We start from the raw sequence: 13,340 nt of genomic DNA, 5'->3' as shown, positions 1-13,340 counted from the left end.
TATATATATATATATAAATATATATATATTATAAGACCGAATCATCTTTGTCCCACTACTGTAAATAGGCTAGAAACGCCACTGTGTATTGTGTCCTATGGTAGTGATGAGCATTTCTTAAATGTTTCCCTGGTGATTGCATTGACAACGATAGGTGGTAAGTTGTTCCACAAGCGTATAGCAGAGGGAAACAACGACTGTTCATGGTTTTGTATTCGGGAACGCGGAACTGTGAATCTTAGATGGTGTCGTCCTCTTCTTCTCAATCTCGATGTTGCTGGACTGAGGTTGTTTGGTGGAATTCGCGATAGAGCATTGCCAGTTTGGATTGCTTCCTTCGTTGCTCCAAAGTTGTACACTGTAATGTTCGAACCATCTATGTCACGATTATTATGATGGATGAATTGATTTTAGTTTATTGTTACGACTACTGTAAAAGTTGACCATGTGTTAGATCTAGAGTTCAGAAAAGACTTGGAAACCACAGAATAGAGTTTACCTTTTATTTATTTTGATATTGAAACCATTCGTGTACATATTGGAAACGCTTCGACAAAGGACGTTTTATAACGCGTGGAGACCCGGATGTAGAAGAAAAAGTTGATGGAGGAATTAATGAGACCAACAGGAAAATGGATGTAATAGCTCATACTGAGTATGTTTCTGTTGGGTCCGGATGCGGAAATTCCTGGGATCGCGAGAATGACAGTGGCAGGAATGTGAGACATGCCCAGGCAGGCAATGAATATACAACACGTCACTGTGATGACGAATTTGACCATCTCCGCGTCTTTTGAAGACATACTTGTAGTCTCTGAAGAATTTTCCGACGATGATGCTATTGATGATACGTCACAGTTGCGATTTTTACGCCATTGTTGATAAGTTTTAAGTTTGTTGATCATGATGATGGTGGCGATTGTGACGATAACGATTGCTACTGACGATAGTATTGTATTCGATATCAAATTGTTGTAATAAATGAAGCGATTTGCTAAAGGCGATTCAATAAATGCTGGTAATGTCAAGTTGTTTCCGGGTCAACATACCAAGAAATTCTCGTAGATGCCAGAAAAATTATACGACTGGCGGCCGAATAAGAATAACCATGAGCAATAAGAAATCGGAATGTAACCTTAGGCGTTAGGATCAGCTTTATCTTAAGTGGAATCAAAACACATAGACTTTTCTCTAAAGATAAATACACGGTAGTCCAGATACTACTGTAATAAAAAGCAGTGTGCATGGTCATAGTGTAAAGATTGTAGTGTTCACAAATGTAACCTTGTCTCCAGTTCCATATAATATCCACTAAAGAACAAGCCTGAAGTGGGATTATCAAGAAACAATTGAAAAAGTCAAATATTGAAAGACCCATAAATGCAATGTTGGTGCTGCTAGTTGTCACACCTTGTTGTAGAAAGACGCGGATGTTGATTGAATTCGTGATGACTCCAAGAATTGAGAAGAACAGCTGTGTGAAAAGTATCCCATTTTTGATGTCTTTATACTCTTCATCGCTGATTAATTGGTCAGTCTGTAAAGTGACAAGGATCTCCTCTATAGTGTGGTTGTTATGCATGTTGACCTATGAATAATGTGAGTATTTTGTTTTTTCATAGAGGTCTCAAATCATGTCAGACAATTAACAGTAATAAAATGGTCAGGCGACACACATCTTGCTTTGTTAATTTGTAGTCCAGGAAACAATTTTAAAGTACAAAAAATAACAATATATTCCAGTCTTCCATTGAACTAGACCTTAGAGAACAATTTCCCCTATGGGATGAAAAATAAGGGAATTCTATTATATTTATTTACTCATTTTATATATTCGGATCTTGTGTTTAAGATGTTAAACGTGTTTATGACAATGTGCAGACGTTCAAAAATTTCAAATTTACAGCACAAAATAAACCTCCCTCCCCCCTAAGCCTCCTCCCTCAGATATGTCCTCTTTATCTCATTGCCCAATCCCATTCTCTTCAAACGCCAACCCCCCCCCCCCCCCAACCCAATTCTCTCCCTCCCAAGTTTCCCCATTTCCTCTTAATGTTTCGTTCCTGCCCCTCCTTCTTTCCCCATACTTCCACCCCTACCCCCCATATTGGTGGGTACTCGTAGGTACGAAAGTGCTCGATAATGATGGTTAGAGCTAATATAACATAAAATATAAATTGTATCACATTGTATATGTCGCCAAGACCTATGTTTCTGTGGCTTTCGTCCACGTCTTCAGTTGGCATAATATTATTATTATTGCAATTGTCTGTAGAAAGGTCAAAGGTGACGTAGAGGGTCTATGACTTTCTTGGTGGCCTCAATTGTAATTTTTAGCTTATTATGGTTGATTTATTAGAGATTTGCTTTTGTTTTGTTTTTTTTTCTGTTTACTTTACTGGAGTGAGGGGGATCTGTATATTGCTAATAAATTGTCTCTGTAGAGACTGATTTGTGTGTCAGATATGTTGTTGAGCTGTGAGAGCAGATATAAGCCGATCATCTCACAAAAAACCTCCAATATATTCAAAGATAATTAGCTAAAAGTTACAGTTGATGCCAACAAGACTTCACCTTCGACCTTTCAACAGACAGTTACAAACCCTACAGAAAGCCAAATAACGTCATAACTACGTAAATAAAGACAGCAACCCACCGCCTGAGATCATAAAACCAATCTCCAACAACATCGCGCAAGGCATATCTAGATTGCTACGATGAGTGGTCACATCTGGAAACTAAAAGATTCAAACACACATGAAACATCATATCAAAAGAAAAAGCATACACAGTAAACACAAAATAATGCACCCAATACCTGAAGAGAATTATCACATACTAAATAAACACCCCAAAACGACATACTAAACAGGTAGTCCGTTGGATTAGCGAACCGGTCCGTGCGTTTTGTGCACTTTTTGTAACCATATAACAAATTACACAAATAGGTGATGATATTATGAAGATTCGAATCATGGATGACTCTAAATACAATTTATTTTTGAAAAGACCTTCAAATTAGTCGTAAAGGTAGTGAAAACGCGCAATTTGTGATGGTTTGGTGCTAGATGACAAAAGAATTGAAAAATCATGTTCACCCATTAAGAACTGGATTAATATCTGATTTCGGAGATATGTTTGTTTTAATGTTTTCCATTATTACTTACTAAATGTCTAGCTTTTAATTATTTTAAAAGAATTTTTTCGTCTTCTGGCTTGAAAAAAACTCCATTAAAAATTGTCATTTTCCTGCCCGAGCAACAAAAATATGAGTCATAAGAACGACCTATCCTTTACTAAAAATGTACAACGATGTCTGAGCATTTGTAAAGGAAAAAAGAAAAGACAACTAAAAAACTTATATTTAAGCAGTTAAAGTGCTTTCTTTCAACCAGTGTGTACAGTACAATTATGATAAATCGAAATACGTTTTATCATTTGACATCGTCCACACCCTTCGAGATAACGACAATGGCATCATGTGTTGTCTAAAAAATAACTGAGAGGAGTCATGGTTTTTTGCCAAATCTAAAAAAAAGGTCGTATTGTTATACTGTCTACTCTGTGTATCAATTTCTTATGATAGGGTAATCGATATTATTGCTGAAACTAGTATAAAATAATTTTCCAGTTCTATATAAAGACAAGTATTGTCTACCCTCCAAGAGCTCTCAAAAATACGTTTACAACAGCATTAGTTGATAACATTGAACAAAACTCATCATCATCAACATCATCTGAAAGATTTCATGGGTCGGGATCAGCTTAATTCAGAACATCGGTCAAGAAACAAACACATTCTCTCCAAATATATTTGAAAAGGACATTGAAACAGAAGCAAAGGCCGTCTTAGCTATACCTCTATCTCACCCCTTTCAGAAGTAAAATGCTCAATACCATTGCCAAATGTAAAGCTTAATGCGATGGCATACATTCCGAAAAGTGTCATTGTTTTAGAGTATGACTGGTTAACAGATTGTGAAATTCCATTTTTGACACTTGGCCAGCTTTTAATTCAATGCAAACTTGTTCAACTGCTCATAGAAGTATTTCCTTTCTGCTTCCCCTTTTAAATCAAAGTATCCAGTCCTCAACTACAGTCCGCCGTTATTTTGACATTGTCAAATCTGCTTTGTCATTGATCAATCTATCACATCTACCTGTCATTACAGCTGATCAACCAGTTTCTGCTATAGCAACAACAATTCAGATGGCCTCTATATTTAGATATGTATCTTGAAAATACTTGGAACATGGTTGGAGGGAAGCGGCTGAGTAAATACTTTAGTTGCAGTTCAATTGCATCTCAGGGGAAAGCTGAAATTTTAAGCTGGAAGTCATCTCAAGCATCGTCGCTATGTTCACCAGGTCTGACTTTGTGCCATTTATCATCTAATGCTCCAATCCTGGAAATATTTAGCCAATGAAGAAGAATCCTTGACGTCATGGCTCTGCAGACGGCGAAAGAAATCGGTACAGCGTGACTATTGGTACCAAGCCATGATAGACTAATAACGTTACACTCGCCAAGAAATGTCAAAGGATTCGGCCTTGCCTGTCAGGGATACATGCACAATTGGAAAGCAAAGCTTTTAGACTTATTTTAAACAAACAATTGAAGCCACAATCCATGACCCTATAAAAAAACCTTCCCATGTTCTATTTCAAGTTTCTAAAAGTAGTCATCAAAACAGAAATAGAATTTTGCGTGTCTAAAGTAAGATGTAATTTGTTCTCAAGACTGTTTATTTCTTGCCAGAATAGAGAGGGGAATTTGGATGAGTTTTTTAAACATGAACACCATCCTTACCCACCTTCCCTTCAGAATTTGGAAGGCTCCGTTCATGTCAAAGGTCTGACATTACTCACTGTCTTCCTCATTCAACGAATTTTGCGAACTGTCCTGAGTCAGTTCAATTTTATGTGTATGACGGAGATGATTTGCTCTGTCCTGGAGGAAACTGTAAAACTTTTGGAGAATATGCTATGGTGTATTTATTTATTATATAAATACCCAGATGAAAAGGATTAATCGAGTGGACATTGTATTTGACGCATACGTGAAAGTTAGCATAAAATCTGCAACCAGACACAAGAGGGATGTCTCTTCGGAGAAGTTTGATGTGAAGGACTTAACATCAATTTCTAGAAAACGGTGTTCACCATTTAAAAAAAAGAGAACAAGTACAACTATTCTGTTTCTTATCCTCAATTTTTTTCAACAATGAAAACACCAGGAAAAATTATTGTTTGCACTACAGGTGAGAACATTTCCAAATCTATTACAGACGTAGAACATTTATTGCAATCGCTGTACCCTTGAACTCAAGAAGATCCTGACACCAAAATAGCACTTCATTTGAAAAATGGAAGCGAATGTCACTTCAATTCTGGGGTTATACGAACAGTTGACTCAGATGTGGGTATCATTCTGCTATCACAATTTGCTGAATTTGGAATGGAAAAGGTGTTTGTCACAGGAGAAATAAAAGAATCCTAACCACTCAATTCTGAATCCCTGTGTCCTGAAAAATCTCTGGCTATATTCTTCTTCCATGCATTTACGGGGTGTAACAGTGTCAGGTCATTTGCAGGGAAGCACAGGAAATTAGCATGGTCATTTTGGGCCGCATATGATCATGTTACAGACTCATTTAAAGTTATTGCTAATCAACGGTCTAAAGAACATAATATAGCCAGTCATTTAAACATCATTCAGAGATTTGCCTATTTGTTGTTTGACAGAGCAACCGACTTATCTGCTGTCAATGAATGCAGGCGTGAACTTTTTACAAAAAGTCACGCCTTTCAACCAATATGCTACCAACTCGCGAAATTACGCCCGACTGAAAAAAAATACAAAGAGAGAGGAGAAGAGCCTATCATAATCATGTTAAAGAACTTGTCAGGTTTTGAAAGTTATTAAAAGTAGGAGATGCGACTCGGTTGGTATAGCACCCCATGAGCATGATTGTTTATTATACTCTGACGCAAAAACAAGCAGACATACTTATTAACCAATTCTGCTCTGTTTTCTTTTTCAAAAGCTCATACCAAAAGTTCCAGTTAACAACTACAAGCCGAAGAAAACGATCACAACACTATGGCTAAAATCAATGTGACAGTAGAGAGCGTTTACAAACTTCTCGGCACTCTAGATCCAAAGAAAGCATGTGGCCTAGACAAAATACCATCCCGTCTCTTAAAGATATTGAGTAACGACTTTGCACCTGCCCTCACACATTTGTTCAAACTCTCTCTTGAAACGGGAGACATACCAATTGTTTGGAAGCACGTTCGTGTCCAACCCTTCTACATGGAAGGTGATAGAAGCAGGGCTCAAAACTACCGTCCAATTTCATTATCTTGCATTTGCCGAAACTGTTAGAGCATATAGTGAGATCGTCAAGAACTGAATATCTTGAAACTAACAGTTTTTTTGTATTGAACAGCACGGATTTAGAAAGCACCGCCCATGTCAAACTCATATAGTTAACACATGATCTGTCAGCTGCTATTGATAAAGGAGGTCAAATTATTTAGTACCTGCTGGATTTGCCAAGACCTTTGACAAGGTTCCTCACCATCGGTTAATCCAGAAATTATATGACGTTGGTTTCAGGAACAAAAGCTTACAATGGATTGCACCTTTCCTGGACAATTGCACCCAACAAGTTCTTGTCGACGGCGAGACTTCCACATCGGAATGGTAACATCGGACGAGCCTCAGGGCTCAGTCCTTGGGACCGTCCTATTTTTAGTGTAAATAAATGATCTTCCACAAGGTATGAAGTCAAAAGTGCGCCTCATTGCTGACGACACAGTATTATATAATTAGACAAGAACAACAGACGACTGCAAAACACTAAATGACTATCTAGATAAATTACAAGAATGGGAAACGATAAATCGAATGAAATTCAACGTATAAAAGTGCAATGTTCTAAACATCACATATAAGAAAGCACCGATTACATTTGAATACCAACTTTATGGTCAAATCCTGGAACATGTAAGGACAGCAAAATACCTTGGCATTGATTTGCGAGAAACCAATATGACTGTGCTGTTCAATGTTTTATCCTTTACCAATATTACTGTGCTGTTCGATGTTTTCTTCTTTACCAGTATGTTTGTGTTGTTCAATGTTTTATCATTTACCAATATAGCTGTGTTGTTCAATGTTTTGTCCTTTACCAAAATGGCTGTATTGTTCAATGTTTTGTTCTTTACCAAAATAGTTAGCCAGATCAGGACACGCAGAAACTGGAAACAAACGCATCCTCAAAATGGTTAACTTGAATGGCTTAGACATGTTTGGTTAACTATGGATCCCTTGGGGATGAAAAATGACATGTAAACAAATATCGGTCGCTATAGAGACAATGGACTAGCCATGAGCAGATACACCCCCCCCCCCTTCTCCTCCCAAGTAAAACAGTAGAAACAAAAAGCTAGTGTCCAGTATGTCCAAACATAATAAGTTGAAAATTACAATTGACGCCAACATGAAAGTCATAGACTTCCTCAACCTCACCTTCGACCTTTCTGCAGACGATTACAAACATGACGTGTAAACTTATAACAATCTTTAATAATTATGTACGTGTCACACACAATTTTTAAGATCTTTGTCATTGGTTTGGTTTAAAATAAGCTGATAGGCAATTGAAAATACTCTAATGGTGCATATTATATAAATCCAACTTTTTTTTGGATTTCGTTAATGTTATCTTCTTTGGGGGGGGGGGGGGGGGGTAGATCAAAATGCCATTCAAGCATACGGAGGATATAATACAAATTATAGTGAATCCAAGTACTACTACCATATAATAAGTCACAAAATATCTAAGAATCCCAATTTTAGGGTTAGAACTAACGTATTCTTTAATTTCTTTGGATTTATTAAACTCGTTATATTTTTATCGTGCAATAAAAAACATAAACGCAAGCTCGTAGTGTTATCTTCCACGATAAAAATAACTCATCTAATGAATAAATAGAAACGACAGAACCGGGTGTTATTGTATTAAGTGTAGTAACATGATCTACCTTGGATTTCTATGGAGAAAGGCGTTGTCTACGAGATTTGTACTGTTTGTCTACACACAGTTTTGAGCACTAACAGTCCCTCATGATATATTAAAGTCCCTTCTAAACATCGATGTCCCGAGTAGAATCTTAAGGTCAAGCAATGACCAATCAATCCTTGTCAAACCTCAGACCCTGCGTAAAATAGGTGAACAATCTTTTCATTTTTCCGCCCCCCCCCCCTCCCAATTTTGGAAATCTATCCGATCACACCTTCGAGGTGCTCAGATTCGTTAACAAAACCAAAATCTCGCTTACAGTTTTATCTTTTTACGTGATAATATTGCAAAACTATAGTGATATTTTGTTGTTGTTAAATTGAATTCGTATCACTTTTCCATCAACACTTGTCTTACCGTAATATGTTTTGTTTTTTTATCACTGTAAAGCGCTTAGAGCCGGTTACAACGCGGTAAAGCCCTTTATAAATGCCATTTATAATAATAATCACAATAACAATAACAATAGTAATAATAATAATAATAATAATAATAATGATAATAATAATAATAATAATAATAATAATAATAATAATAATAATAATAATAATAATAATAATAATAATAATAATAATAATAATAATAATAATAACAATAATAATAATAATAATAATAATAATAATAATAATAATAATAATAATAATAATAATAATAATAATAATAATAATAATAAATAATAATAATAACAATAATAATAATAATAATAATAATCTCTCATCTCATGTAGTTCCATATCTGAAGCAGACGTCGGAGGTCATCTTCCGCCAAGCTGATCTATCTCTTGCCAATTCTATTAAAGCAGCGCCACCTTTCTCAGCTTCATCTGTCCAAGTTCTTATCCCTTTCAAATACGTTATTCTTTGTCTTCCTCTTATTCTTTTTCCATTCATCTTTCCAGTCAAGGCGAGTATTTCCAAACCAGGGTGGCGGATAATGTGTCCTAAAAATTCCATTTGGCGTTTGATGATTTTTGTTATCAGTGATCTTTTTCTGTTTGCCATTTCTAAAATTTCTTCATTTCTTTTCCTTTCCATCCATGACACCCTCATCATTCTTCTGTAAAACCACATTTCCACTGCCTCCAGTCTTTTAACCATGGTCTTGTTTATGGTCCAGCTCTCACAACCATATAGCAGCACAGACAGTACATAGCAATCCAGGACCTTGATTTTTGTTTTCATGCTAATATTCCTGTTTTTCATAATTGTATGCAGCTGGTTGAATGCATTCTTCGCCATACCTATTCTTTTCTTTATTTCACAATCTGATTTTCCATTGGATGTTACATTGAAGCCTAAATATTTGAAACATTCAACTTGTTGTATTGTTTGTCCTCTGCTTGTTATTACACAGGCTGGTGGGTTATTATTTTTAGATACCGTCATACATTCTGTTTTAGATATATTCAGTTCCAGTCCCATATTTTCACTACTCCTGACTACAACATCCAGTAATTCTTGTAGTTCATGTTCAGACTCTGCCAGTAGAACCGTATCATCTGCATACCTCAGATTTGTTACATTCTTTCCTCCAATACACACCCCATTCTTATGTTCGATATCTCTTAATATCATTTCACTATAGAGTTGAATAAATCTGGAGACAAAACACACCCCTGCCTAACTCCTCTTCTAATAGGTGTAAAACTGCTTAGTTCGTTGTCAACACGCATTGCTGCTTCTTGTTCCCAGTACAAATTCCGTAATATTCTTAAATCTTTACCATCAATGTCCAAGGATGATAGAATTTTGAATAGTTTTTCGTGTTGTACTTTATCAAAGGCTTTTGAATAGTCGATGAAACACATATACAGATCTTTATTTACTTCAATACATCTTTCCATCAGCATTGATAATGTGAATATTCCATTTCTGGTACCCTTGTCCTCAACAAAACCAAATTGCATCTCCCCAATTTCAGGTCGTATTTTATTTCTTATTCTTAGTAAAATTATCTTCAAAAGAATTTTTGTGAGGTGGCTCATTAGGCTAATAGTTCTGTGTTGTTCACAATCAACTGCCCCTGGCTTTTTTGGTAGTGCTATAAAAATGGATCGTTTCATATCAGTTGGCATTTTTCCTGTGTCATACACTTGATTTAGAAGGTTTGTGATGAATTCAATCCCCCATTCACCCAGGCCAGTCAAGGCCTCAATTGTTATGGCATCAGGTCCTGCAGCTTTTCCATTTTTCATGCTTTTCATGACGTTCCTAACTTCATCTTTCATTATAGAAGGCCCTTCCAGTTCTTTTATCATAGGCATTTCTCCTCGATTATCAAAAAAAAGTTCTTCAATATATTCTGACCATCTGTTTAGAATGCAGTCTTTGTCCATGATGGTGTTTCCACGCTTGTCTTTGATGCATCCACTTTTATCACCTGATTTAGTTTTGTTTGTCACTTCTTTGATTTTCTGATGGAAGAATTTGCCATTTTTTTCTTTGCAGGACATTATATAGTGACATTGTTCATTTATCCAGTCTTCTTTAGCTTCGTTGCATTTTCTTTTTATCTGCCTGTTCAGAGTCTTGTATTTTTCTTCCTGATTTTTGGCCTTTCTTCTCTCATTCATTAGTTCTAATATTTCTGGAGTAATCCATTTCTTCTTCTGCAACTTAAGTGTGGTTGGAACATTTTCTTCTAATGATGCAGCAACACTGTCTTTAAACTGCTCATATTTCTCTTCTATATCTGTTAGTTCTCCAAGCACTTCAAACTTGTTTCTGGGTACAGCTGGGGCGACCATCCCCAACCCAGCGCGTCCACAGGTGGCGGATCGTGGAACGGCCTACAGATCCTGATCTATAGGTTAGCTGTAAAGCCGCGGACCAACTGGCGATAGTCGTGGAGAGTGAGGTTGGGTAGTCTGGCAGCACAGCTACACATACAAAATGCCTCATATACTCTATGAAGGGACTATCAAGGTGAATGGGAGGCGCCTTAAAACCTGCCAAATGCTCCCACTGCCTTGTGGGTTATGACCAGGAGGTCAAAAGGCTATGGAGTAAACCAGATAAAAATCCGTCAGAAGGCAACGGGAAACCACTGACGTATCATCCCAAGATCGTCATGATGTCCGTCCAAGCGAATCTAGTCAACGACGTCAATGGATGTTTTTCGAGCAACTCGATTACAGCCTCGTCCGGTAGAGATAGCCATGCAGGTGAACAGGTGACTCTCGACCGTCATCAGCACTACTGTGCACCACCAAACATTACGAACAGCAACATGGAATGTAAGAAGTCTGTACCAGAAAGGAAAATTAGCAAATGTAGTTATGGAAATGAAGAGATTGAATATCAATGTTTTAGGATTATCAGAAGTTAGATGGAAAGGAGCAGGAGAACTTAATTATGATGACTGTAAAATTATATACTCAGGAGGAGGAGAACACCAAAGGGGAGTTGGAATTATACTAGATAATAAAACGGCGCGAGCAGTCAAAGGATTCTGGCCCATATCAGACAGAGCAATGGCAATCAAACTACAAGCAAAACCTTTTGATTTTGATATTTTACAAATATACGCCCCAACCACCAGTCACGATGATGAAGAAGTGGAAAATTTCTATCAACAAATAGATAAAGCAATGCATCAGTTTAAGTCTTCAGACATAAAACTCATCATGGGCGATTTTAATGCCAAGGTGGGCCGAGAAAGAATAGAAGATATTGTGGGCCCACATGGTCTGGGAGACAAAAATGACAGAGGTGATCGTCTTATTCAATGGTGCCGTCAACATGATCTGACAATCACAAATACCTGGTCAACAAACCACAATAGAAGGAAGTGGACATGGAAAAGTCCTGGAGATGGAGTGAGAAACCAAATAGATTACATACTCATCAGCAAACGTTTCCGAAACTCGGTTTTGTATGCCAAATCTATGCCGGGGGCTGACTGTAACAGCGATCATATACCTGTGCTATGCCCCATACGAGTTAAATTGAAAATCTGCAAAAGAGCAAAGGCTAAACCTAAATACCAACTAGACATTCTCCGGGAGGAACAGAAGATACAAGAAAAATTTGAACTATCAGTAATAATATAATAATAATAATAATAATAATAATAATAATAATAATAATAATAATAATAATAATAATAAATAATAATAATAATAATAATAATAATAATAATAATAATAATAATAATAATAATAATAATAATAATAATAATAATAATAATAATAATAATAATAATAATAATAATAATGAGATTGATTTTGTGTATCTGTATCTGTATGGTTGGCGCTGAAGAAACCAATGGTCTGGTTGTATTTCAATGGCGTCCTCATTGGGCGCGGGCCCATGTCAGTCGGGCCTTGAAATCGTTTAGGGGTGGTGCCATGATGACCAATTCATCCAGCCAATTCCACTCCACTATGATGTTGTAGCAAGCGATCTCTAGCGAGGGATTCCAGGGACGCGACGTAGACGCTTGCTACATGTCACCTGTCCTCGAAATGATTAATAATAATAATAATAATAATAATAATAATAATAATAATAATAATAATAATAATAATAATAATAATAATAATAATAATAATAATAATAATAATAATAATAATAATAATAATACACATTTATATAGCGCTCATTCTCGTGTAAAACACAAGCTCCGGGCACTTTACAATATAAATATCAATTTTAAGTGAAAAAATTAATAACAACAATAATAATTCATAGCCAAATCAAGGATTCATATAGAGTCAAGAAAAACAAATACAGTAAAAATGTGTCTTGAGATTCTTTTAAAAAGTAGGTAAAGACTTGCACTTAATAATGATATTATTAGATATCTTGAAACCAGGGGCGTGGCTATATGGGTTGATTTGGTGCCTGGCATCGCATCCATCTTTTAAAATGGATTACAGCATTTTTAAAAAAATATAATTAAAACTGAGAAATGGTATATACCACCTCTTATTTATTTGAGTAAGTCTTTTCTTTATGTTTTTTCTCTCTCTTTTTTTTTGGTATTAACAAATATAGCATGTTTTTAGTCATTTTCCTCTGATTCTGGCACCACCCTATACTGTCAGCATGCCACGCCACTGCTTGAAACCAAAAATGGTACGGTATTAGTACTTTTGTTCACCAAGATTTTAATCTTTCTCCTTTTACTCGAATGACAATTTGATTCAAAACTAAATCATCCTGGAATTGGTATTCATGCACACCAAAAGATTATTTATCAACTCAATCAGCCGTCGTTTACACCCAATTTCACGTCAATAAATGTTTT

At 36.1% G+C, this 13,340-nt stretch overlaps 1 protein-coding gene across 1 annotated transcript; it reads right to left on the bottom strand.

The window, feature by feature from the left end:
• Positions 1 to 1,024: 1,024 nt before the first annotated feature.
• On the bottom strand, positions 1,025 to 13,248 carry LOC144960748 (uncharacterized). The gene is made up of 2 exons (XM_078894041.1): positions 13,184 to 13,248; positions 1,025 to 1,779 (listed from the first exon to the last, which is right to left on the bottom strand). The coding sequence occupies exon 2, from the start codon at positions 1,580 to 1,582 to the stop codon at positions 1,025 to 1,027; it is 558 nt and encodes a 185-aa protein (XP_078750167.1). The 5' UTR covers positions 1,583 to 1,779; positions 13,184 to 13,248.
• Positions 13,249 to 13,340: the final 92 nt, after the last annotated feature.

This window comes from Berghia stephanieae, chromosome 15 (assembly GCF_034508935.2).
Source record: "Berghia stephanieae isolate SIO BIC M18660-M18661 chromosome 15, UCSD_Bste_1.3, whole genome shotgun sequence".
In the NCBI taxonomy this organism is placed as follows: domain Eukaryota; kingdom Metazoa; phylum Mollusca; class Gastropoda; order Nudibranchia; family Aeolidiidae; genus Berghia; species Berghia stephanieae.
Note: the sequence above shows the minus strand (reverse complement) of the source record. Positions and strands in the feature narration are given on the sequence as shown.